The 27763-nt window shown below is 48.4% G+C and overlaps 1 protein-coding gene across 1 annotated transcript in view; it reads right to left on the bottom strand.

Moving 5' to 3' along the window:
* LOC109884949 (NT-3 growth factor receptor) overlaps positions 1–27763 on the bottom strand; it is a gene marked incomplete at its 3' end in the record, with an annotated part of 60360 nt that overhangs the window by 13229 nt on the left and 19368 nt on the right. Inside the window, exons 3-5 of the mRNA XM_031821346.1 lie at positions 22793–22864; positions 5971–6039; positions 389–543 (exon numbers count right to left, since the gene is read on the bottom strand). Of these exons, the coding sequence (XP_031677206.1) occupies positions 389–543; positions 5971–6039; positions 22793–22864 (296 nt within the window). The remainder of the gene's footprint in view (positions 1–388; positions 544–5970; positions 6040–22792; positions 22865–27763) is intronic.

Genomic DNA, 27763 nt, shown 5'->3' with positions numbered 1-27763 from the left:
CTTGAAACCGATGGAACATCTCTGGAGAGACCTGAAAATAGCTGTGCAGCGACGCTCCCCATCCAACCTGACAGAGCTTGAGAGGAACTGCAGAGAGGAATGGGAGAAACTCCCACCAAATACAGGTGTGCCAAGCTTGTAGCGTCATACCCAAGAAGACTCGAGGCTGTAATCGCTGGTGCTTCAACAAATACTTTTGTAAATGTGATATTTCATATTTTTGGTTTTTTTTTGTGCAAAAAGTCAAGGGGTCTGAATACTTTCCGAATGCACTTTATTTATGTGTGTGTGTCTGTGTGCGTGTGTGAGTGTGCATGTGTGTGTGTCTGTGTGCGTGTGTGAGTGTGCATGTGTGTGTGTGCACACGTGTGTGTGTGTGTGTCCTTACCACATAAGGTAATGTACATGTTTTGCAATCGTATCTTAAAGGCCCCGTTTCTGCAGAACAGCATCTGGGTGTGAAGCCCCGCCTCTCCTCTCTGCTGCCAAAGCTGGATCCAACGCACGTCGCAACCACAGTCAAACACCACACCGTCCAGCCTCCTGTAAACAACAACACATCACAACCACAGTCAAACACCACACCGTCCAGCCTCCTGTAAACAACAACACACCACAACCCCAGTCAAACACCACACCGTCAATCCTCCAACGCTCTAACCACTAGGCTACCCTGCCGCCCCATCTAAACCAAAGGACTGCAGTCTTTACTGTCTAATTCTCTGTCATCTAAACCAAGGTCTATCAAAGGACTGTAGTCTTTACTGTCTAATTCTCTGTCATCTAAACCAAGGTCTATCAAAGGACTGTAGTCTTTACTGTCTAATTCTCTGTCATCTAAACCAAGGTCTATCAAAGGACTGTAGTCTTTACTGTCTAATTCGATGTCATCTAAACCAAGGTCTATCAAAGGACTGCAGTCTATACTGTCTAATTCTCTGTCATCTAAACCAAGGTCTATCAAAGGACTGCAGTCTATACTGTCTAATTCTCTGTCATCTAAACCAAGGCCTATCAAAAGGACTGCAGTCTTTACTGTCTAATTCTCTGTCATCTAAACCAAGGTCTATCAAAGGACTGCAGGTTTGATCAGACTATTCCAGTCAGGAGAAAATCCACTCACAGAGAAGCACCAATGTTTGAATATGTGAAGCTCTAAATTTCAATAGAGGAAGCCAGGATTACAGAGGAAGCTATGAGCTTCAATAGAGGAGGCCAGGATTACAGAGGAAGCTATGAGCTTCAATAGAGGAGGCCAGGATTACAGAGGAAGCTATGCGCTTCAATAGAGGAGGCCAGGATTACAGAGGAAGCTATGAGCTTCAATAGAGGAGGCCAGGATTACAGAGGAAGCTATGAGCTTCAATAGAGGAGGCCAGGATTACAGAGGAAGCTATGAGCTTCAATAGAGGAGGCCAGGATTACAGAGGAAGCTATGAGCTTCAATTGAGAAAGCCAGAATTAAAGAGGAAGATGCTTTCACAAACATAGACACACAGATGCAGACACATAGATGCAGGACTGCAGTCTATACTGTCTAATTCTCTGTCATCTAAACCAAGGTCTATCAAAGGACTGTAGTCTTTACTGTCTAATTCTCTGTCATCTAAACCAAGGCCTATCAAAAGGACTGCAGTCTATAGTGTCTAATTCTCTGTCATCTAACCCAAGGTCTATCAAAGGACTGTAGTCTTTACTGTCTAATTCTCTGTCATCTAAACCAAGGTCTATCAAAGGACTGCAGTCTATACTGTCTAATTCTCAGACAGACAGACAGCTTCTAGCAGATGGAGTTACAGTAGCTGCTGAAGAATGAAAATGTGGGCTGAAGTGACCCAGCCTTCCTCAAATGGTCTCCCATCATATCCCCCTCAGAGAAACTACAGCAGATCGACCATTTATCATGTATAACCCACCACTGTAATACATTAGGGCTGCTTCCCAAGAGAAGGGTTAGGCTGGCTGTGCAGCAGTTCTGGAAGGCCAAGCTGGCTACTGTAGCTCCACTGCAGGGCCCAGAGAGACAAAAACACCATCTGTTTCCTCTGTTTCCTCTGTATCCCAAGCAGTGAAGCATAATATGGAGTCAGACTACATTGTTCAGCATCACATCATTGTTCAGCATCACGTTGGGCCTCTTTCACTAGAATGACAAAAGATCAGGGTACTGAATTGCTGAGAAAAATTGTCAAACAAAGATAATCTGTAATGTTTTTTTCCAATTTGACTGGGTTTGATAATTATCTGCTGAGTAAACATGTAGCTGTATTAAACATGGCGGAATGTGTCCCACATTCCAAAATACCTGGTCTCAGGGATGGAAATCCCTTGGGTCTCCTCAGAGTTAGGTACAGCAGCTTTTAGTTTGTCTGTACCCCATCTATGGAACAATCTAAAGAGTTGCCTCCAAGGCCTCTCAGGCAGTTCAACATGTTGATTGGGAACCTTTGATGAGGAATGGGATGAGGCGGGGCAGGAGAGGAAACAGGGAGGGAGACCTTCCCTGAGATGAGGAGGAGGAGGAGAGGAAACAGGGAGGCAGACCTTCCCTGAGATGAGGAGGAGAGGAAACAGGGAGGGAGACCTTCCCTGAGATGAGGAGGAGAGGAGAGGAAACAGGGAGGGAGACCTTCCCTGAGATGAGGAGGAGGAGGAGAGGAAACAGGGAGGCAGACCTTCCCTGAGATGAGGAGGAGAGGAAACATGGAGGCAGACCTTCCCTGAGATGAGGAAGGGGAGGAAACAGGGTGGCAGACCTTCCCTGAGATGAGGAGGGGGAGGAGAGGAAACAGGGAGGCAGACCTTCCCTGAGATGAGGAGGAGAGGAGAGGAAACAGGGAGGGAGACCTTCCCTGAGATGAGGAGGAGGAGGAGAGGAAACAGGGAGGCAGACCTTCCCTGAGATGAGGAGGAGAGGAAACATGGAGGCAGACCTTCCCTGAGATGAGGAAGGGGAGGAAACAGGGTGGCAGACCTTCCCTGAGATGAGGAGGGGGAGGAGAAGAAACAGGGAGGCAGACCTTCCCTGAGATGAGGAAGGGGAGGAAACAGGGTGGCAGACCTTCCCTGAGATGAGGAGGGGGAGGAGAGGAAACAGGGAGGCAGACCTTCCCTGAGATGAGGAGGGAGAGGAGAGGAAACAGGGAGGCAGACCTTCCCTGAGATGAGGGGGGGGACTGTAATATTCTACTGGCGGTGCTGAAAGAGCATCAGACTGGACCAGACTGTAATATTATACTGGTGGTGCTGAAAGAGCATCAGACTGGACCAGACTGGACCGGACTGTAATATTCTACTAGTGGTGCTGAAAGAGCATCAGACTGGACTACACTGGACAAGACTGGACCAGACTGTAATATTCTACTGGCGGTGCTGAAAGAGCATCAGACTGGACCAGACTGGACCAGACTGGAATATTCTACTGGTGGTGCTGAAAGAGCATCAGACTGGACCAGACTGTAATATTCTACTGGCGGTGCTGAAGGAGCATCACTGGACCAGACTGTAATATTCTACTGGTGGTGCTGAAGGAGCATCAGACTGGACCAGACTGGACCAGACTGTAATATTCTACTGGTGGTGCTGAAAGAGCATCAGACTGGACCAGACTGTAATATTCTACTGGTGGTGCTGAAGGAGCATCAGACTGGACCAGACTGTAATATTCTACTGGCGGTGCTGAAAGAGCATCAGACTGGACTAGACTGGACCGGACTGTAATATTCTACTAGTGGTGCAGAAAGAGCATCAGACTGGACCAGACTGTAATATTCTACTGGCGGTGCTGAAGGAGCATCAGACTGGACCAGACTGGACCAGACTGTAATATTATACTGGTGGTGCTGAAAGAGCATCAGACTGGACTACACTGGACAAGACAGGACCAGACTGTAATATTCTACTGGCGGTGCTGAAAGAGCATCAGACTGGACCAGACTGGACCAGACTGGAATATTCTACTGGTGGTGCTGAAAGAGCATCAGACTGGACCAGACTGTAATATTCTACTGGCGGTGCTGAAGGAGCATCACTGGACCAGACTGTAATATTCTACTGGTGGTGCTGAAAGAGCATCAGCCTGGACCAGACTGTAATATTATACTAGTGGTGTAGAAAGATCATCAGACTGGACCAGACTGGACCGGACTGTAATATTCTACTAGTGGTGAAGAATGAGCATCTGACTGGACCAGACTGGACCGGACTGTAATATTCTACTAGTGGTGAAGAATGAGCATCTGACTGGACCAGACTGGACCGGACTGTAATATTCTACTAGTGGTGCTGAAAGAGCATCAGACTGGTCCAGACTGGACCGGACTGTAATATTCTACTGGTGGTGCTGAAAGAGCATCAGACTGGACCAGACTGTAATATTCAACTGGTGGTGCTGAAAGAGCATCAGACTGGACCAGACTGTAATATTCTACTGGTGGTGCTGAAGGAGCATCAGACTGGACCAGACTTGACCAAACTGTAATATTCTACTAGTGGTGCAGAAAGAGCATCAGACTGGACCAGACTGGACCAGACTGTAATATTCTACTGGTGGTGCTGAAGGAGCATCAGACTGGACTGGACTGTAATATTCTACTGGTGGTGCAGAAAAAGCATCAGACTGGACCATGCTGTAATATTCTACTTGTGGTGCTGAAGGAGCATCAGACTGGACCAGACTGGACCAGACTGTAATATTCTACTGGTGGTGCTGAAGGAGCATCAGACTGAACCAGACTGTAATATTCTACTGGTGGTGCTGAAAGAGCATCAGACTGGACCAGACTGTAATATTCTACTGGTGGTGCTGAAGGAGCATCAGACTGGACCAGACTGGACCAGACTGTAATATTCTACTGGTGGTGCTGAAGGAGCATCAGACTGAACCAGACTGTAATATTCTACTGGTGGTGCTGAAAGAGCATCAGACTGGACCAGACTGTAATATTCTACTGGTGGTGCTGAAGGAGCATCAGACTGGACCAGACTGGACCAGACTGTAATATTCTACTGGTGGTGCTGAAAGAGCATCAGACTGGACCAGACTGTAATATTCTACTGTTGGTGCTGAAGGAGCATCAGACTGGACCAGACTGTAATATTCTACTGGCGGTGCTGAAAGAGCATCAGACTGGACTAGACTGGACCGGACTGTAATATTCTACTAGTGTTGCAGAAAGAGCATCAGACTGGACCAGACTGGACCGGACTGTAATATTCTACTCGTGGTGCTGAAAGAGCATCAGACTGGACCAGACTGTAATATTCTACTGGTGGTGCTGAAAGAGCATCAGACTGGACCAGACTGTAATATTCTACTGGTGGTGCTGAAAGAGCATCAGACTGGACCAGACTGTAATATTCTACTGGTGGTGCAGAAAGAGCATCAGACTGGACCAGACTGTATTATTCTACTGGTGGTGCTGAAGGAGCATCAGACTGGACCAGACTGGACCAGACTGTAATATTCTACTAGTGGTGCAGAAAGAGCATCAGACTGGACCAGACTGTAATATTCTACTGGTGGTGCTGAGGGAGCATCAGACTGGACCAGACTGTAATATTCTACTGGTGGTGCTGAAGGAGCATCAGACTGGACCAGACTGGACCAGACTGTAATATTCTACTAGTGGTGCTGAAGGAGCATCAGATTGGGCCTGACTTTTACTGCAATATTCATAACTAACAGGAGAATGAGGTCAGACTGCCTCTAACTCTCTCTGCAGTGTCTTAATTATGCTGGATAACTGAATTCCGGATCACAGTGCCATGACACCGCCTCTATGTCCCAAAGGACACCCTATTCCCTATGTAGTGCACTACTTTAGACCAGAGCCCTATGGGACTATATATAGAACAAGATGCTGTTTGAGACTCACACAGACAATGCGTCGTGTTTTACGCGGTTGTTTTGCTGTATGCAGGTTCTGAAACAAACACACACACTTTAGCTTGAATGAGAATGTAACTTACAGCTCGGAAAGTTGCAGGTTCTGGAACAGTTGCCAGGACAAGGTGGTTAGAGGGTTCTTGGATAGGTTTCTAGAGAGAGAGAGAGAGAGAGAGAGAGAGAGAGCGAGAGAAAGACAGAGGAGAGAGCGAGAGAGAGGCAGAGAGAGAGAGGGAGAGAGAGAGAGACAGAGGAGAGAGTGAGAGTGAGAGAGACAGAGGAGAGAGTGAGAGAGAGAGACAGACAGAGGAGATAGTGAGATTGAGAGAGAGAGAGATGTTTTTACAAAAATATAGATTCAGAGTTAGATAAACTTTGTGATTTTTCTGGATGTTGCACCAGAATAGTTTTTCTCTCTCTCACCCATCTCCACACAAAACACAATAATGACATAGTGAAAACATTTATTGAAAATCTTTGCAAATTTATTGAAAAAGAAAAAGAAATATTTTATTTACCTATAGTACCAGTCAAAGGTTCGGACACGCCTTCTCATTCAAAGGTTTTTCTTTATTTTTACTATTTTCTACATTGTAGAACAATAGTGAATATATCAAAACTATGAAATAACACATATGGAATCATGTCGTAACCAAAAATGTGTTATACAAATCAAAAATATTTTTGATTTTAGATTCTTCAAAGTAGCCACCCTTTGCCTTGATGACAGCTTTGCATTATCTTGGCATTCTCTCAATCAGCTTCACCTGGAATACTTTTTGAATGAGTTCCCACATATACTGAGCACTTGTTGGCTGCTTTTCCTTCACTCTGCGGTCCAACTCATCTGAAACCATCTCAATTGGGTTGAGGTCGGGTGATTGTGGAGGCAAGGTCATCTGATGCAGCACTCCATCACTCTCCTTATTGGTGAAATATCCCTTACACAGCCTGGAGGTGTGTTGGGTCATTGTCCTGTTTAAAAACAAATGATTGTCCCACTAAGCACAAACCTTATGGGATGGCGTATTGCTGCTGAATGCTGTGTTACCCGTGCTGGTTAAGTGTGCCTTTGAAATGTAACAGTGTCACCAGTGAAGCACAGCCACATCATCACATCTCCTCCTCCATGCTTCACTGTGGGAACCTCACATGATGAGATCATCCTTTCACCTACTCTGCATCTCACAAAGACACGGCGGTTGGAGAAAAAAAATCTCAAATTTGGACTCATTGTTTTTTTTCTGAAAAACTCCCCAGTCCTGTTAAAGATAGGTCCGACTACTGCCCCCTTTGGAGGAATTGCGTGCCCATAGTAAACTGAAAAAAAATCTGTTAAAAATAGCTAATATATGCATATAATAATTATTATTGAATAGAAAACACTCTAAAGCTTCTAAAACCGTTCAAATTATGTCTGTATGTAAAGGAGAACTCTCAGGGCAGCCATTCTACCAAACTCTCTCTTGCCTTCATGAAAGTTTCACCAACTTTGACGTCATTGCCCCAACCCTTCCCAACCAGCTACAGACCTGGGAACAGTTCCTATCTCTTCAGCGCGGTGTCCTCTTTCAGTGGGGCCTCTCTTTGTGAGAATCGCTCGTGCGAAAATACATGTACTTTCATGCGCACGTCTGGTCCGTAGCTCTCTTTCTTCCAGGATTGACCAAACGATTTCGGTTTGTCTGTTCGGGCTAAGTTTTTTTTTGTATGTTTAGAACATGTTTAAGCTTGATTCTGCACTTAGTTTGACCAGTTTAGTCGACATATAATATGTCATTTTGAAGTTTAGATGCGCATCGACTAGAATTTTGGCTGCATTTCAACCGGATTTTGTTGCGTTTGGTAACCTAAAGACACAGGCTTGAAAACCAAAGGCAGTTTTTGGTAAGTATAACTCCTTGCACGTCTTCTGATCGAAGAACATCAAAGGTAAGGGAATATTTATGTGTTAATTATGGGTTTCTGTGGACTCCGAGATAGAGGAGACATAATGCTAATTTCTGAGCACCGTCTCATATTATAGCCCAGTGAACTAATTCTGTAACGTGAAAAATAAATGTAACACAGCGGTTGCATTAACGATTCCAATCATACTCAAGGCCTGATGCAGCCATCACCACCAGATGAAGCCAGCACCACCTGATGCAGCCACCACCTGATGCAGCCACCACCACCTGATGCAGCCACCACCACTGATGCAGCCACCACCACCTGATGCAGCCACCACCTGATGCAGTGACCACCTGATGAAGCCACCACCACCTGATGCAGCCACCACCACCACCACCTGATGCAGCCACCACCACCTGATGCAGGCACAACCTGATGCAGCCAACACCACCTGATGCAGCCACCACCACCTGATGCAGCCACCACCTAATGCAGCCATCACCTGATGCAGCCACCACCACCTGATGCAGCCATCACCACCTGATGCAACTACCACCTGATGCAGCTACTACCTGATGCAGCCACCACCACCTGATGCAGCCAGCACCACCTGATGGAGCCACCACCTGATGCAGTCACCACCTGATGCAGCCACCACCACCTGATGCAGCCAACACCACCTGATGCAGCCACCACCCCCTGATGCAGCCACCACCACCTGATGCAGCCACCACCACCTGATGCAGCCACTACCTGATGCAGCCACCACCACCTGATGCAGCCACCACCACCTGATGCAGCCAACACCACCTGATGCAGCCACCACCCTCTGATGCCACCACCACCTGATGGAGCCACCACCTGATGCAGCCACCACCTGATGCAGCCACCACCAGATGCAGCCACCACCACCTGATGCAGCCAACACCACCTGATGCAGCCACCACCCCCTGATGCAGCCACCAACACCTGATGCAGCCAACACCTGATGCAGCCACCAACACCACCACCTGATGCAGCCACCACCTGACGCAGCCACCACCTGATGCAGCCACCACCACCTGATGCATCCACCACCACCTGATGCAGCCACCACCACCACCACCTGATGCAGCCACCACTACCTGATGCAGCAACCACCTGATGCAGCCACCACCACCTGATGCAGCCACCACCACCTGATGCAGCCACCACCTGATGCAGCCAACACCACCTGATGCAGCCACCACCCTCTGATGCCACCACCTGATGCAGCCACCACCTGATGCAGCCACCACCAGATGCAGCCACCACCACCTGATGCAGCCAACACCACCTGATGCAGCCACCACCCCCTGATGCAGCCACCACCCCCTGATGCAGCCACCACCTGATGCAGCCACCACCACCACCACCTGATGCAGCCACCACCTGATGCAGCCACCACCTGATGCAGCCACCACCACCTGATGCAGCCACCACCACCTGATGCAGCCACCACCACCACCACCTGATGCAGCCACCACCACCTGATGCAGCCACCACCTGATGCAGCCACCACCACCTGATGCAGCCACCACCACCTGATGCAGCCACCACCTGATGCAGCCACCACCACCTGATGCAGCCACCACCTCTGATGCAGCCACCACCACCTGATGCAGCCACCACCTGATGCAGCCACCACCACCTGATGCAGCCACCACCTGATGCAGCCACCACCTGATGCAGCCACCACCAGATGCAGCCAACACCACCACCTGATGCAGCCACCACCACCTGATGCAGCCACCACCACCTGATGCAGCCACCACCACCTGATGCAGCCACCACCACATGATGCAGCCACCACCACATGATGCAGCCGCCACCACCTGATGCAGCCACCACCACCTGATGCAGCCACCACCTGATGCAGCCACCACCACCTGATGCAGCCACCACCACCTGATGCAGCCACCACCTCTGATGCAGCCACCACCACCTGATGCAGCCACCACCACCTGATGCAGCCACCACCTCTGATGCAGCCACCACCACCTGATGCAGCCATCACCTGATGCAGCCACCACCTGATGCAGCCACCAACACCTGATGCAGCCACCACCACCTGATGCAGCCACCACCACCTGATGCAGCCACCACCTGATGCAGCCACCACCTGATGCAGCCACCACCTGACGCAGCCACCACCTGATGCAGCCACCACCACCTGATGCATCCACCACCACCTGATGCAGCCACCACCACCACCACCTGATGCAGCCACCACTACCTGATGTAGCCACCACCTGATGCAGCCACCACCACCTGATGCAGCCACCACCACCTGATGCAGCCACCACCACCTGATGCAGCCAACACCACCTGATGCAGCCACCACCCTCTGATGACACCACCACCTGATGGAGCCACCACCTGATGCAGCCACCACCAGATGCAGCCACCACCACCTGATGCAGCCAACACCACCTGATGCAGCCACCACCCCCTGATGCAGCCACCACCACCTGATGCAGCCACCACCTGATGCAGCCACCACCACCACCACCTGATGCAGCCACCACCTGATGCAGCCACCACCTGATGCAGCCACCACCACCTGATGCAGCCACCACCACCTGATGCAGCCACCACCACCACCACCTGATGCAGCCACCACTACCTGATGCAGCCACCACCTGATGCAGCCACCACCACCTGATGCAGCCACCACCACCTGATGCAGCCACCACCACCTGATGCCACCACCACCTGATGCAGCCACCACCTCTGATGCAGCCACCACCACCTGATGCAGCCATCACCTGATGCAGCCACCATCACCTGATGCAGCCACCACCACCTGATGCAGCCACCACCACCTGATGCAGCCACCACCACCTGATGCAGCCACTACCACCTGATGCAGCCACCACCACCTGATGCAGCCACCATCACCTGATGCAGCCACCACCACCTGATGCAGCTACCACCTGATGCAGCCACCACCTGATGCAGCCACCACCACCTGATGCAGCCACCACCACCTGATGCAGCCACCACCACCTGATGCAGCCAACACCTGATGCAGCCACCACCCCCTGATGCAGCCACCACCACCTGATGCAGCCACCACCACCTGATGCAGCCACGACCTGATGCAGATACCACCTGATGCAGCCACCACCTGATGTAGCCACCACCACCACCACCTGATGCAGCCACCACCACCTGATGCAGCCACCACCACCTGATGCAGCCACTACCACCTGAAGCAGCCACCACCACCTGATGCAGCCACCACCACCTGATGCAGCCGCCACCACTTGATGCAGCCGCCACCACCTGATGCAGCCCCCACCACCTGATGCAGCCACCACCACCTGATGCAGCCACCACCTGATGCAGCCACCACCTGATGCAGCCACCACCACCTGATACAGCCACCACCACCTGATGCAGCCACCACCTGATGCAGCCACCACCACCTGATGCAGCCACCACCACCTGATGCAGCCACTACCACCTGATGCAGCCACCACCACCTGATGCAGCCACCACCACCTGATGCAGCCACCACCCTCTGATGAGCCACCACCTGATGCAGCCACCACCACCTGATGCAGCCACCACCTGATGCAGCCACCACCACTGATGCAGCCACCACCTGATGTAGCCACCACCTGATGCAGCCACCACCACCTGATGCAGCCACCACCTGATGCAGCCACCACCCCCTGATGCAGCCACCACCCCCTGATGCAGCCACCAACCCCTAATGCAGCCACCACCTGATGCAGCCACCACCTGATGCAGCCACCACCACCACCTGATGCAGCCACCACCTGATGCAGCCACCACCACCTGATGCAGCCACCACCACCTGATGCAGCCACCACCACCTGATGCAGCCACTACCACCTGATGCAGCCACCACCACCTGATGCAGCCACCACCACCTGATGCAGCCACCACCCTCTGATGAGCCACCACCTGATGCAGCCATCACCTGATGCAGCCACCACCTGATGCAGCCACCACCACTGATGCAACCACCACCTGATGTAGCCACCACCTGATGCAGCCACCACCACCTGATGCAGCCACCACCTGATGCAGCCACCACCTGATGCAGCCACCACCACTGATGCAGCCACCACCTGATGTAGCCACCACCTGATGCAGCCAACACCACCTGATGCAGCCACCACCACCTGATGCAGCCAACACCTGATGCAGCCACCACCCCCTGATGCAGCCACCACCACCTGATGCAGCCACCACCTGATGCAGCCACCACCTGATGCAGCCACCACCTGATGCAGCCACCACCAGATGCAGCCACCACCACCACCTGATGCAGCCACCACCACCTGATGCAGCCACCACCACCTGATGCAGCCGCCACCACCTGATGCAGCCGCCACCACCAGATGCAGCCGCCACCACCTGATGCAGCCAACACCACCTGATGCAGCCAACACCTGATGCAGCCAACACCTGATGCAGCCACCACCCCCTGATGCAGCCACCACCACCTGATGCAGCCACCACCACCTGATGCAGCCACGACCTGATGCAGATACCACCTGATGCAGCCACCACCTGATGTAGCCACCACCACCACCACCTGATGCAGCCACCACCACCTGATGCAGCCACCACCACCTGATGCAGCCACTACCACCTGAAGCAGCCACCACCACCTGATGCAGCCACCACCACCTGATGCAGCCGCCACCACTTGATGCAGCCGCCACCACCTGATGCAGCCCCCACCACCTGATGCAGCCACCACCACCTGATGCAGCCACCACCACCTGATGCAGCCACCACCTGATGCAGCCACCACCTGATGCAGCCACCACCACCTGATACAGCCACCACCACCTGATGCAGCCACCACCTGATGCAGCCACCACCACCTGATGCAGCCACCACCACCTGATGCAGCCACTACCACCTGATGCAGCCACCACCACCTGATGCAGCCACCACCACCTGATGCAGCCACCACCCTCTGATGAGCCACCACCTGATGCAGCCACCACCACCTGATGCAGCCACCACCTGATGCAGCCACCACCACTGATGCAGCCACCACCTGATGTAGCCACCACCTGATGCAGCCACCACCAGATGCAGCCACCACCACCACCTGATGCAGCCACCACCACCTGATGCAGCCACCACCACCTGATGCAGCCACCACCACCTGATGCAGCCAACACCACTGATGCAGCCACCACCTGATGTAGCCACCACCTGATGCAGCCACCACCACCTGATGCAGCCGCCACCACCTGATGCAGCCGCCACCACCAGATGCAGCCGCCACCACCTGATGCAGCCAACACCACCTGATGCAGCCACCACCACCTGATGCAGCCACCACCACCTGATGCAGCCACCACCACCTGATGCAGCCACCACCACATGATGCAGCCACCACCACATGATGCAGCCACCACCACATGATGCAGCCACCACATGATGCATCCACCACCACCTGGTGCAGCCACCACCACCTGATGCAGCCGCCACCTGATGCAGCCACCACCACCTGATGCAGCCACCACCACCTGATGCAGCCACCACCTGATGCAGCCGCCACCTGATGCAGCCACCACCACCTGATGCAGCCACCACCACCTGATGCAGCCACCACCTCTGATGCAGCCACCACCACCTGATGCAGCCATCACCTGATGCAGCCACCACCTGATGCAGCCACCACCACCTGATGCAGCCACCACCACCTGATGCAGCCACCACCACCTGATGCAGCCACCACCTGATGCAGCCACCACCTGATGCAGCCACCACCTGATGCAGCCAGCACCAACTGATGCAGCCACTACCAACTGATGCAGCCAACCACCTGATGCAGCCACCATCACCTGATGCAGCCACCACCACCTGATGCAGCTACCACCTGATGCAGCCACCACCTGATGCAGCCACCACCTGATGCAGCCACCACCACCTGATGCAGCCACCACCACCTGATGCAGCCAACACCTGATGCAGCCACCACCCCCTGATGCAGCCACCACCACCTGATGCAGCCACCACCACCTGATGCAGCCACCACCACCTGATGCAGCCACCACCTGATGCAGCCACCACCTGATGCAGCCACCACCACCACCACCTGATGCAGCCACCACCACCTGATGCAGCCACCACCACCTGATGCAGCCACCACCACCTGATGCAGCCACTACCACCTGATGCAGCCACCACCACCTGATGCAGCCACCACCACCTGATGCAGCCGCCACCACTTGATGCAGCCGCCACCACCTGATGCAGCCACCACCACCTGATGCAGCCACCACCACCTGATGCAGCCACCACCTGATGCAGCCACCACCTGATGCAGCCACCACCTGATGCAGCCACCACCACTGATGCAGCCACCACCACTGATGCAGCCACCACCACCTGATACAGCCACCACCACCTGATGCAGCCACCACCTGATGCAGCCACCACCACCTGATGCAGCCACCACCACCTGATGCAACCACTACTACCTGATGCAGCCACCACCACCTGATGCAGCCACCACCACCTGATGCAGCCACCACCCTCTGATGAGCCACCACCTGATGCAGCCACCACCACCTGATGCAGCCACCACCTGATGCAGCCATCACCTGATGCAGCCACCACCTGATGCAGCCACCACCACCTGATACAGCCACCACCACCTGATGCAGCCACCACCTGATGCAGCCACCACCACCTGATGCAGCCACCACCACCTGATGCAACCACTACTACCTGATGCAGCCACCACCACCTGATGCAGCCACCACCACCTGATGCAGCCACCACCCTCTGATGAGCCACCACCTGATGCAGCCACCACCACCTGATGCAGCCACCACCTGATGCAGCCATCACCTGATGCAGCCACCACCTGATGCAGCCACCACCACTGATGCAGCCACCACCTGATGTAGCCACCACCTGATGCAGCCACCACCACCTGATGCAGCCACCACCACCTGATGCAGCATCACCTGATGCAGCCACCACCTGATGCAGCCACCACCACTGATGCAGCCACCACCTGATGTAGCCACCACCTGATGCAGCCACCACCACCTGATGCCGCCACCACCACCTGATGCAGTCACCACCTGATGCAGCCACCACCACCTGATGCAGCCACCACCACCTGATGCAGCCACCACCACCTGATGCAGCCACCACCACCTGATGCAGCCACCACCACCTGATGCAGGCCACCACTATCCTGGAACATATGGAGAGCGGTACTCAGTAAAGTGTTGGATTTGCCCCAAACATAACACTTCGTATTCCCACAAGAAGTGAATTGTTTTTCCAAATTTTTTTGCAGTTTTACTTTAGTGCCTTGTTGTAAACAGGATGCATGTTGTGGAATATTTTTATTCTGTACAGGCTTCCTTCTTTTCACTCTGTCAATTAGGTTACTAATCTGGAGTAACAATGTTGTTGATCCATCCTCAGTTTTCTCCTCACAACCATTAAACTCTGTAATAATTTTTGTATTTTTTATTATTTAACCTTTATTTAACTAGGCAAGTCAGTTAAGAACAAATTCTTATTTACAATGACGGCCTACCCCGGTCAAACCCTCCCCTAACCCGGACGATGCTGGGCCAATTGTGTGAACCCGAGTCTGTAGTGACGCCTCTAGCACTACAATGCAGTGCCTTAGACCGCTGAACCAGGGTCTGTAGTGACGCCTCTAGCACTACAATGCAGTGCCTTAGACTGCTGCCCCACTCGGGCCCCCCATTTAACATCACCATTAGCCTCATGATAAGTACAGGAGAGGGCTGAGAATGCACCCCACTGGGGGCCCCACAAGGGTGCGTTCTCAGCCCTCTTCTGTACTCCCTGTTCACCCATGACTGCGTGGCCGCTTCCAACTCAATCGTCAACTTTGCAGACGACACAACAGTGGTAGGCTTGATTACCAACAACAACGAGACGGCCTACAGGGAGGACGTGAGAGCCCTAGGAGTGTGGTGCCAGGAAAATAACCTCACAATCAACGTCAACAAAACAAAGGAGATGATCGTGGAGTTCAGGAAACAGCAGAGGGAGCACCCCCCTATCCACATCGACAGGACAGTAGCGGAGAAGATGGAAAGTTAAGTTCCTCGGCGTACACATCACGGACGAACTGAAATGGTCCACCCACACAGACGGTATGGTGAAGAACCTCAGGAGGCTGAAGAAATGTGGCTTGTCATCAAAAACACTCACAAACTTTTACAGATGCGCAATCGAGAGCATCCTGTCGGGCTGTATCACCGCCTGGTACGGCAACTGCTCCGCCCACAACCGTAAGGCTCTCCAGAGGGTAGTGCGGTCTGCACAACGTATCACCAGGGGCAAACTACCTAACCTCCAGGACACCTACACCACCCGAAGTCACAGGAAGGCCATAAAGATCATCAAGGACAACAACCAGCCGAGCCACTGCCTGTTCACCCCGCTATCATCCTGAAGGCGAGGTCAGTACAGGTGCATCAAAGCTGGGACCGAGAGATTGAAAAAGCTTCAATCTCAAAGCCATCAGACTGTTAAACAGCCATCACTAACATAGAGAGGCTGCTGTCAACAAACAGACTCAACTCTCTCTGTCTCCAAGCCATCAGACTGTTAAACAGCCATCACTAACATAGAGAGGCTGCTCCCAACAAACAGAATCAACTCTCTCTGTCTCCAAGCCATCAGACAGTTAACCAGCCACCACTAACATGGAGAGGCTGCTGCCAACAAACAGACTCAACTCTCTCTGTCTCCAAGCCATCAGACTGTTAAACAGCCATCACTAACATGGAGAGGCTGCTGCCAACAAACAGACTCAACTCTGTCTCCAAGCCATCAGACTGTTAAACAGCCATCACTAACATGGAGAGGCTGCTCCCAACAAACAGACTCAACTCTCTCTGTCTCCAAGCCATCAGACTGTTAAACAGCCATCACTAACATGGAGAGGCTGCTGCCAACATACAGACTCAACTCTCTCTGTCTCCAAGCCATCAGACTGTTAAACAGCCATCACTAACATGGAGAGGCTGCTCCCAACATACAGACTCAACTCTCTCTGTCTCCAAGCCATCAGACTGTTAAACAGCCATCACTAACATGGAGAGGCTGCTCCCAACAAACAGACTCAACTCTCTCTGTCTCCAAGCCATCAGACAGTTAACCAGCCACCACTAACATGGAGAGGCTGCTGCCAACAAACAGACTCAACTATCTCTGTCTCCAAGCCATCAGACAGTTAACCAGCCACCACTAACATGGAGAGGCTGCTGCCAACAAACAGACTCAACTCTCTCTGTCTCCAAGCCATCAGACAGTTAACCAGCCACCACTAACATGGAGAGGCTGCTCCCAACAAACAGACTCAACTCTCTCTGTCTCCAAGCCATCAGACTGTTAAACAGCCACCACTAACATGGAGAGGCTGCTGCCAACAAACAGACTCAACTCTCTCTGTCTCCAAGCCATCAGACTGTTAACCAGCCATCACTAACATGGAGAGGCTGCTGCCAACAAACAGACTCAACTCTCTCTGTCTCCAAGCCATCAGACAGTTAACCAGCCACCACTAACATGGAGAGGCTGCTGCCAACAAACAGAATCAACTCTCTCTGTCTCCAAGCCATCAGACTGTTAAACAGCCATCACTAACATGGAGAGGCTGCTGCCAACAAACAGACTCAACTCTCTCTGTCTCCAAGCCATCAGACAGTTAAACAGCCATCACTAACATGGAGAGGCTGCTGCCAACAAACAGACTCAACTCTCTCTGTCTCCAAGCCATCAGACTGTTAACCAGCCACCACTAACATGGAGAGGCTGCTCCCAACAAACAGACTCAACTCTCTCTGTCTCCAAGCCATCAGACAGTTAACCAGCCACCACTAACATGGAGAGGCTGCTCCCAACAAACAGACTCAACTCTCTCTGTCTCCAAGCCATCAGACAGTTAAACAGCCATCACTAACATGGAGAGGCTGCTGCCAACAAACAGACTCAACTCTCTCTGTCTCCAAGCCATCAGACAGTTAACCAGCCACCACTAACATGGAGAGGCTGCTCCCAACAAACAGACTCAACTCTCTCTGTCTCCAAGCCATCAGACTGTTAACCAGCCATCACTAACATGGAGAGGCTGCTGCCAACAAACAGACTCAACTCTCTCTGTCTCCAAGCCATCAGACAGTTAACCAGCCACCACTAACATGGAGAGGCTGCTGCCAACAAACAGACTCAACTCTCTCTGTCTCCAAGCCATCAGACAGTTAACCAGCCACCACTAACATGGAGAGGCTGCTGCCAACAAACAGACTCAACTCTCTCTGTCTCCAAGCCATCAGACAGTTAACCAGCCACCACTAACATGGAGAGGCTGCTGCCAACAAACAGACTCAACTCTCTCTGTCTCCAAGCCATCAGACTGTTAACCAGCCACCACTAACATGGAGAGGCTGCTGCCAACAAACAGACTCAACTCTCTCTGTCTCCAAGCCATCAGACTGTTAACCAGCCACCACTAACATGGAGAGGCTGCTGCCAACAAACAGACTCAACTCTCTCTGTCTCCAAGCCATCAGACTGTTAACCAGCCATCACTAACATGGAGAGGCTGCTGCCAACAAACAGACTCAACTCTCTCTGTCTCCAAGCCATCAGACTGTTAACCAGCCATCACTAACATGGAGAGGCTGCTCCCAACAAACAGACTCAACTCTCTCTGTCTCCAAGCCATCAGACTGTTAACCAGCCATCACTAACATGGAGAGGCTGCTGCCAACAAACAGACTCAACTCTCTGACTTTAATACATAAAGGTGTCACTCTAAACTTTAATCATGTTTACATATCCTACATATCCTACATATCCTACATATCCTACATATCCTACATATCCTACATATCCTACATATCCTACATATCCTACATATCCTACATATCCTACATATCCTACATATCCTACATATCCTACATATCCTACATATCCTACATATCCTACATATCCTACATATCCTACATATCCTACATATCCTACATATCCTACATTATTCATCTCATATGTACAGTTGAAGTCGGAAGTTTAGATACACTTAGGTTGGAGTCATTAAAACTCCTTTTTAACAAACTATAGTTTTGGCAAGTCGTTTAAACGTTTCGGGTAGCCTTCCACAACTTTCCCACAATAAGTTGGGTGCATTTTGGCACATTCCTCCTGACAGAGCTGGTGTAACTGAGTCAGGTTTGTAGGGCTTCTTGCTCGCACATGCTTTTTCAGTTCTGCCCACACATTTTCTATAGGATTGAGGTCAGGGCTTTGTGATGGCTACTCCAGTATCTTGACTTTGCTGTCCTTAAGTCATTTTGCCACAACTTTGGAAGTATACTTGGTGTCATTGTCCTTTTGGAAGACCCATTTGCGACCATGCTATAACTTCATGACTGATGTCTTGAGATGTGGCTTTCAATATATCCACATCATTTTCCATCCTCATGATGCCACCTATTTTGTGAAGTGCACCAGTCAACTCCTGCAGCAAAGCACCCCCCCGTGCTTCACGGTTGGGATGGTGTTCTTCGGCTTGCAAGCCTCCCCCTTTTTCCTCCAAACATAACGATGGTCAATAAGGCCAGACAGTTCTATTTTTGTTTCATCAGACCAGAGGACATTTCTCCAAAAAGTACGATCTTTGTCCCCATGTGCAGATGCAAACCGAAGTCTGTTTTTTATGGCGGTTTTGGAGCAGTGGCTTCTTCCTTGCTGAGCGACATTTCAGGTTATGTCGATATAGGCCTCGTTTTGCTGTGGATATAGATACTTTTGTACCTGTTTCCTCCAGCATCTTCACAAGGGCTTTTGCTGTTTGTTGTTCCAAGATTGATTTGCACTTCTCGCACCAAGGTACATTATTCTCTCGGTGACAGAACGCATCTCCTTCCTGAGCGTTATGACGGCTGCGTGGTCCCATGGTGTTTATACAGATGAATGTGGTACCTTCCGGTGTTTGGAAATTGCTCCCAATGATGAACCAGACTTGTGGAGGTCTACAAAAAAAATTCTGAGGACTTGGCTGATTTCTTTTGATTTTCCCATGATGTCAAGCAAAGAGGCACTGAGTTTGAAGGTAGGCCTTCAAAAGCTTCTAAAGCCATGACATCATTTTCTGGAATATTCCAAACTGTTTAAAGGCACAGACAGCTTAGTGTATGTAAACTTCTGACCCACTGGAATTGTGATACAGTGAATTATAAGTGAAATAATCTGTCTGTAAACAATTGTTGGACAAATTACTTGTGTCATGCACAAAGTAGATTCCCTAACCGACTTGCCAAAACAATAGTTTGTCTCATATGAAGTTGAGTCAGTTGTCTCAAATGAAGTTGAGTCAGTTGTCTCAAATGAAGTTGAGTCAGTTGTCTCATATATAGTTGAGTCAGTTGTCTCAAATGAAGTTGAGTCAGTTGTCTCATATATAGTTGAGTCCGTTGTCTCATATATGGTTGAGTCAGTTGTCTCATATATAGTTGAGTCAGTTGTCTCACATATAGTTGAGTCAGTTGTCTCATATAAAGTTGAGTCAGTTGTCTCATATATAGTTGAGTCAGTTGTCTCATATATAGTTGAGTCAGTTGTCTCATATATAGTTGAGTCAGTTGTCTCATATGAAGTTGAGTCAGTTGTCTCATATATAGTTGTTTCAAATTAATTGTCTCATGTACAGTTGAGTCAGTTGTCTCATATGAAGTTGAGTCAGTTGTCTCATGAAGTTGAGTCAGTTGTCTCATATATAGTTGAGTCAGTTGTCTCATATATAGGTGAGTCAGTTGTCTCATATATAGGTGAGTCAGTTGTCTCATTTAGTTGAGTCAGTTGTCTCATATATAGTTGAGTCAGTTGTCTCATATATAATTGAGTCAGTTGTCTCATATATAATTGAGTCAGTTGTCTCCTATATAGTTGAGTCAGTTGTCTCTTATATAGTTGAGTCAGTTGTCTCATATACAGTTGAGTCAGTTGTCTCATATATAGTTGAGTCAGTAGTCTCATATATAGTTGAGTGAGTAGTCTCATATATAGTTGAGTCAGTAGTCTCATATATTGGTATCATATCTCTACAAAGGGCATGTACCAGTCAGGTATTTCTAATAGTCTGTTTGTGCTGTTGACACCAACTGTTCCAGTCTGGGTGTCATGCACATCACAAGACTGTGTCAGCTGCTGAGATAAAGCTTGGGAATTAGGCTCAGGGAGCTAACATTAATCTAATGTTCTCAGACAAGGTTACATAGGGGTCACTCTGAGAGACAAGGTTATATAGGGGTCACTCTGAGGGACAAGGTTATATAGGGGTCACTCTGAGAGACAAGGTTACATATGGGTCACTCTGAGACACAAGGTTATATAGGGGTCACTCTGAGAGACAAGGTTATATAGGGGTCACTCTGAGGGACAAGGTTATATAGGGGTCACTCTGAGAGACAAGGTTACATAGGGGTCACTCTGAGACACAAGGTTATATAGGGGTCACACTGAGAGACAAGGTTATATAGGGGTCACACTGAGAGACAAGGTTACATAGGGGTCACTCTGAGAGACAAGGTTATATAGGGGTCACTCTGAGAGACAAGGTTACATAGGGGTCACACTGAGAGACAAGATTACATAGGGGTCACTCTGAGAGACAAGGTTACATAGGGGTCACTCTGAGGGACAAGGTGACATAGGGGTCACTCTGAGGGACAAGGTTACATAGGGGTCACTCTGAGACACGTGTTACACAGAGACAGCCACTGATGTCATGCATCATGCAGCCAACTGTTCCCTCTTTCCACTGGGATTCTCTGCCTCTAACCCTATTACAGGGGCTGAGTCACTGGCTTGCTGGGGCTCTCTCATGCCGTCCCTGGAGGGGGTGCGTCACCTGAGTGGGTTGATTCACTGTTGTGGTCATCCTGTCTGGGTTGGCGCCCCCCCCTTGGGTTGTGCCGTGGCGGAGATCTTTGTGAGCTATACTCAGCCTTGTCTCAGGATGGTAAGTTGGTGGTTGAAGATATCCCTCTAGTGGTGTGGGGGCTGTGCTTTGGCAAAGTGGGTGGGGTTATATCCTTCCTGTTTGGCCCTGTCCGGGGGTGTCCTCGGATGGGGCCACAGTGTCTCCTGACCCCTCCTGTCTCAGCCTCCAGTATTTATGCTGCAGTAGTTTATGCGTCGGGGGGCTGGGGTCAGTTTGTTATATCTGGAGTACTTCTCCTGTCCTATTCGGTGTCCTGTGTGAATCTAAGTGTGCGTTCTCTAATTCTCTCCTTCTCTCTTTCTTTCTCTCTCTCGGAGGACCTGAGCCCTAGGACCATGCCCCAGGACTACCTGACATGATGACTCCTTGCTGTCCCCAGTCCACCTGGCCATGCTGCTGTTCCAGTTTCAACTGACCTGAGCCCTAGGACCATGCCCCAGGACTACCTGACATGATGACTCCTTGCTGTCCCCAGTCCACCTGGCCATGCTGCTGCTCCAGTTTCAACTTCCACCTGACTGTGCTGCTGCTCCAGTTTCAACTGTTCTGCCTTATTATTATTCGACCATGCTGGTCATTTATGAACATTTGAACATCTTGGCCATGTTCTGTTATAATCTCCACCCGGCACAGCCAGAAGAGGACTGGCCACCCCACATAGCCTGGTTCCTCTCTAGGTTTCTTCCTAGGTATTGGCCTTTCTAGGGAGTTTTTCCTAGCCACCGTGCTTCTACACCTGCTTTGCTTGCTGTTTGGGGTTTTAGGCTGGGTTTCTGTACAGCACTTTGAGATATCAGCTGATGTACGAAGGGCTATATAAATAAATTTGATTTGATTTGATTTGGTTGTGTAGGTCGGTGTCATAAAAGCCTCTCTACCAACCCAGAGACAGACATTCAGCCTGAACTCTTTATTATAGCCTGTCCCCATGGCCCAGCAGGACGTTCTGTCTGAAGTCAAAGTTCAGCTCGTATTTATAGACTCACATGTATCGTAGATGAGGGTTCTGGGAGAAAGCCCGGGCCTGGATAGAGTGCAGACTGCAGTTTATAATGATTCTGAAAGACACATGAACAAACAGACAGTAGAAGAAGTGATTAATGTTGGTACTGAACGATTTCAGAAGGCAGAAGTCTTCTAATGTTCTCCCATGTTGTCATCAGCTTGGTCATATTATAATCAGCTTGGTCATATTATAATCAGCTTGGTCTTTAATCAGCTTGGTCATATTATAATCAGCTTGGTCGTATTATAATCAGCTTGGTCATATTTTAATCAGCTTGGTCTTTAATCAGCTTGGTCATATTATAATCAGCTTGGTCTTATTATAATCAGCTTGGTCTTATTATAATCAGCTTGGTCTTTAATCAGCTTGGTCGTATTATAATCAGCTTGGTCTTTAATCAGCTTGGTCATATTATAATCAGCTTGGTCTTTAATCAGCTTGGTCATATTATAATCAGCTTGGTCTTTAATCAGCTTGGTCTTTAATCAGCTTGGTCATATTATAATCAGCTTGGTCTTATTATAATCAGCTTGGTCTTTAATCAGCTTGGTCTTTAATCAGCTTGGTCATATTATAATCAGCTTGGTCTTATTATAATCAGCTTGGTCTTTAATCAGCTTGGTCTTTAATCAGCTTGGTCATATTATAATCAGCTTGGTCATATTATAATCAGCTTGGTCTTTAATCAGCTTGGTCTTTAATCAGCTTGGTCATATTATAATCAGCTTGGTCTTTAATCAGCTTGGTCATATTATAATCAGCTTGGTCATATTATAATCAGCTTGGTCATATTATAATCAGCTTGGTCATATTATAATCAGCTTGGTCTTTAATCAGCTTGGTCATATTATAATCAGCTTGGTCTTATTATAATCAGCTTGGTCTTTAATCAGCTTGGTCATATTATAATCAGCTTGGTCGTATTATAATCAGCTTGGTCATATTATAATCAGCTTGGTCATATTATAATCAGCTTGGTCTTTAATCAGCTTGGTCATATTATAATCAGCTTGGTCGTATTATAATCAGCTTGGTCATATTTTAATCAGCTTGGTCTTTAATCAGCTTGGTCATATTATAATCAGCTTGGTCTTATTATAATCAGCTTGGTCTTTAATCAGCTTGGTCGTATTATAATCAGCTTGGTCTTTAATCAGCTTGGTCATATTATAATCAGCTTGGTCTTTAATCAGCTTGGTCATATTATAATCAGCTTGGTCTTATTATAATCAGCTTGGTCATATTATAATCAGCTTGGTCATATTATAATCAGCTTGGTCATATTATAATCAGCTTGGTCTTTAATCAGCTTGGTCTTTAATCAGCTTGGTCTTTAATCAGCTTGGTCTTTAATCAGCTTGGTCATATTATAATCAGCTTGGTCATATTATAATCAGCTTGGTCATATTATAATCAGCTTGGTCATATTATAATCAGCTTGGTCATATTATAATCAGCTTGGTCATATTATAATCAGCTTGGTCTTTAATCAGCTTGGTCTTTAATCAGCTTGGTCTTTAATCAGCTTGGTCTTTAATCAGCTTGGTCATATTATAATCAGCTTGGTCATATTATAATCAGCTTGGTCTTTAATCAGCTTGGTCTTTAATCAGCTTGGTCATATTATAATCAGCTTGGTCTTATTATAATCAGCTTGGTCTTTAATCAGCTTGGTCTTTAATCAGCTTGGTCATATTATAATCAGCTTGGTCATATTATAATCAGCTTGGTCTTTAATCAGCTTGGTCTTTAATCAGCTTGGTCATATTATAATCAGCTTGGTCATATTATAATCAGCTTGGTCTTATTATAATCAGCTTGGTCATATTATAATCAGCTTGGTCTTTATTCAGCTTGGTCGTATTATAATCAGCTTGGTCTTTAATCAGCTTGGTCATATTATAATCAGCTTGGTCATGTTATAATCAGCTTGGTCTTTAATCAGCTTGGTCTTTATTCAGCTTAGTCGTATTATAATCAGCTTGGTCTTTAATCAGCTTGGTCATGTTATAATCAGCTTGGTCATGTTATAATCAGCTTGGTCATATTATAATCAGCTTGGTCATGTTATAATCAGCTTGGTCTTTAATCAGCTTGGTCTTTAATCAGCTTGGTCATATTATAATCAGCTTGGTCATATTATAATCAGCTTGGTCATATTATAATCAGCTTGGTCATATTATAATCAGCTTGGTCTTTAATCAGCTTGGTCATATTATAATCAGCTTGGTCATGTTATAATCAGCTTGGTCTTTAATCAGCTTGGTCTTTAATCAGCTTGGTCTTTAATCAGCTTGGTCATATTATAATCATCTTGGTCTTTAATCAGCTTGGTCTTTAATCAGCTTGGTCTTTAATCAGCTTGGTCTTTAATCAGCTTGGTCTTTAATCAGCTTGGTCATATTATAATCAGCTTGGTCATGTTATAATCAGCTTGGTCTTTAATCAGCTTGGTCTTTAATCAGCTTGGTCTCATTATAATCAGCTTGGTCTTTAATCAGCTTGGTCTTTAATCAGCTTGGTCATAGTATAATCAGCTTGGTCTTTAATCAGCTTGGTCATATTATAATCAGCTTGGTCATAGTATAATCAGCTTGGTCATAGTATAATCAGCTTGGTCTTTAATCAGCTTGGTCATAGTATAATCAGCTTGGTCATAGTATAATCAGCTTGGTCTTTAATCAGCTTGGTCATATTATAATCAGCTTGGTCATATTATAATCAGCTTGGTCATAGTATAATCAGCTTGGTCATATTATAATCAGCTTGGTCATATTATAATCAGCTTGGTCTTACTATAATCAGATTGGTCTTACTATAATCAGATTGGTCTTTAATCAGTTTGGTCTTTAATCAGCTTGGTCTTTAATCAGCTCAGTCATATTATAATCAGCTTGGTCATATTATAATCAGCTTGGTCATATTATAATCAGCTTGGTCTTTAATCAGCTTGGTCATATTATAATCAGATTGGTCATATTATAATCAGCTTGGTCTTTAATCAGCTTGGTCATATTATAATCAGCTTGGTCTTTAATCAGCTTGGTCATATTATAATCAGCTTGGTCATATTATAATCAGCTTGGTCTTTAATCAGCTTGGTCATATTATAATCAGCTTGGTCTTTAATCAGCTTGGTCATATTATAATCAGCTTGGTCATATTATAATCAGCTTGGTCTTTAATCAGCTTGGTCATATTATAATCAGCTTGGTCATGTTATAATCAGCTTGGTCTTTAATCAGCTTGGTCATATTATAATCAGCTTGGTCATATTATAATCAGCTTGGTCATATTATAATCAGCTTGGTCATATTATAATCAGCTTGGTCTTTAATCAGCTTGGTCATATTATAATCAGCTTGGTCATATTATAATCAGCTTGGTCATATTATAATCAGATTGGTCATATTATAATCAGATTGGTCTTTAATCAGTTTGGTCTTTAATCAGCTTGGTCTTTAATCAGCTTGGTCATATTATAATCAGCTTGGTCTTTAATCAGCTTGGTCATATTATAATCACCTTGGTCTTTAATCAGCTTGGTCATATTATAATCAGCTTGGTCTTTAATCAGCTTGGTCATATTATAATCAGCTTGGTCATATTATAATCAGCTTGGTCATGGACAGATTTATGCAAAGAGCAAATAGTACCGGTACCCCTGTATATAGCCTCCACATTGACTCTGTACCGGTACACCCTGTATATAGCCTCCACATTGACTCTGTACCGGTACCCCCTATATATAGCCTCCACATTGACTATGTACTGGTACCCAATGTAAATAGCCTCCACATTGACACAGTACCGGTACCCCCTGTACATAGTCTCCACATTGACTCTGTACCGGTACCCCCTGTATATAGCCTCCACATTGACTCTATACCGGTACCACCTGTATATAGTCTACACATTGACTCTGTACCGGTACCACCTGTATATAGCCTCCACATTGATTCTGTACCGTAACACCCTGTATATAGCCTCCACATTGACTTTGTACCGGTACCCCCTGTATATAGCCTCCACATTGACTCTGTACCGGTACCCCCTGTATATATAGCCTCCACATTGACTCTGTACCGGTACCCCCTGTATATAGCCTCCACATTGACTCTGTACCGGTACCCCCTGTATATAGCCTCCACATTGACCCTGTACTGGTACCCCCTGTATATAACCTCCACATTGACTCTGTACCGGTACCCCCTGTATATAGCCTCTACATCAACTCTGTACCGGTACCCCCTGTATATAGCTTCCACATTGACTCTGTACCGGTACCCCCTGTATATAGCCTCCACATTGACTCTGTACCGTAACACCCTGTATATAGCCTCCACATTGATTCTGTACCGTTCTTCTAAGAGTTACAGTGCAAACAGCATATGCTGCTCTACCAGTCCCCATAATGGACACATTCCCATGGCTAGCACCCCCTCTACCAGTCCCCATAATGGACACATTCCCATGGCTAGCACCCCCTCTACCAGTCCCCATAATGGACACATTCCCATGGCTAGCACCCCCTCTACCAGTCCCCATAATGGACACATTCCCATGGCTAGCACCCCCTCTACCAGTCCCCATAATGGACACATTCCCATGGCTAGCACCCCCTCTACCAGTCCCCATAATGGACACATTCCCATGGCTAGCACCCCCTCTACCAGTCCCCATAATGGGCACATTCCCATGGCTAGCACCCCCTCTACCAGTCCCCATAATGGACACATTCCCATGGCTAGCACCCCCTCTACCAGTCCCCATAATGGACACATTCCCATGGCTAGCACCCCCTCTACCAGTCCCCATAATGGACACATTCCCATGGCTAGCTCTCTGGGTCTAGTTCCACGTTTGCAGCAAATATTCCCATATTTTAGCCTTTCTTTAGACAGCTGCCTATATTCCCATAGCTTAGCCTTTCTTCAGACAGCTGCCTATA

This window comes from Oncorhynchus kisutch, unplaced genomic scaffold (genome assembly GCF_002021735.2).
Source record: "Oncorhynchus kisutch isolate 150728-3 unplaced genomic scaffold, Okis_V2 scaffold3963, whole genome shotgun sequence".
NCBI classification, from domain to species: domain Eukaryota; kingdom Metazoa; phylum Chordata; class Actinopteri; order Salmoniformes; family Salmonidae; genus Oncorhynchus; species Oncorhynchus kisutch.
This window is presented reverse-complemented; position numbering and strand designations above follow the sequence as displayed.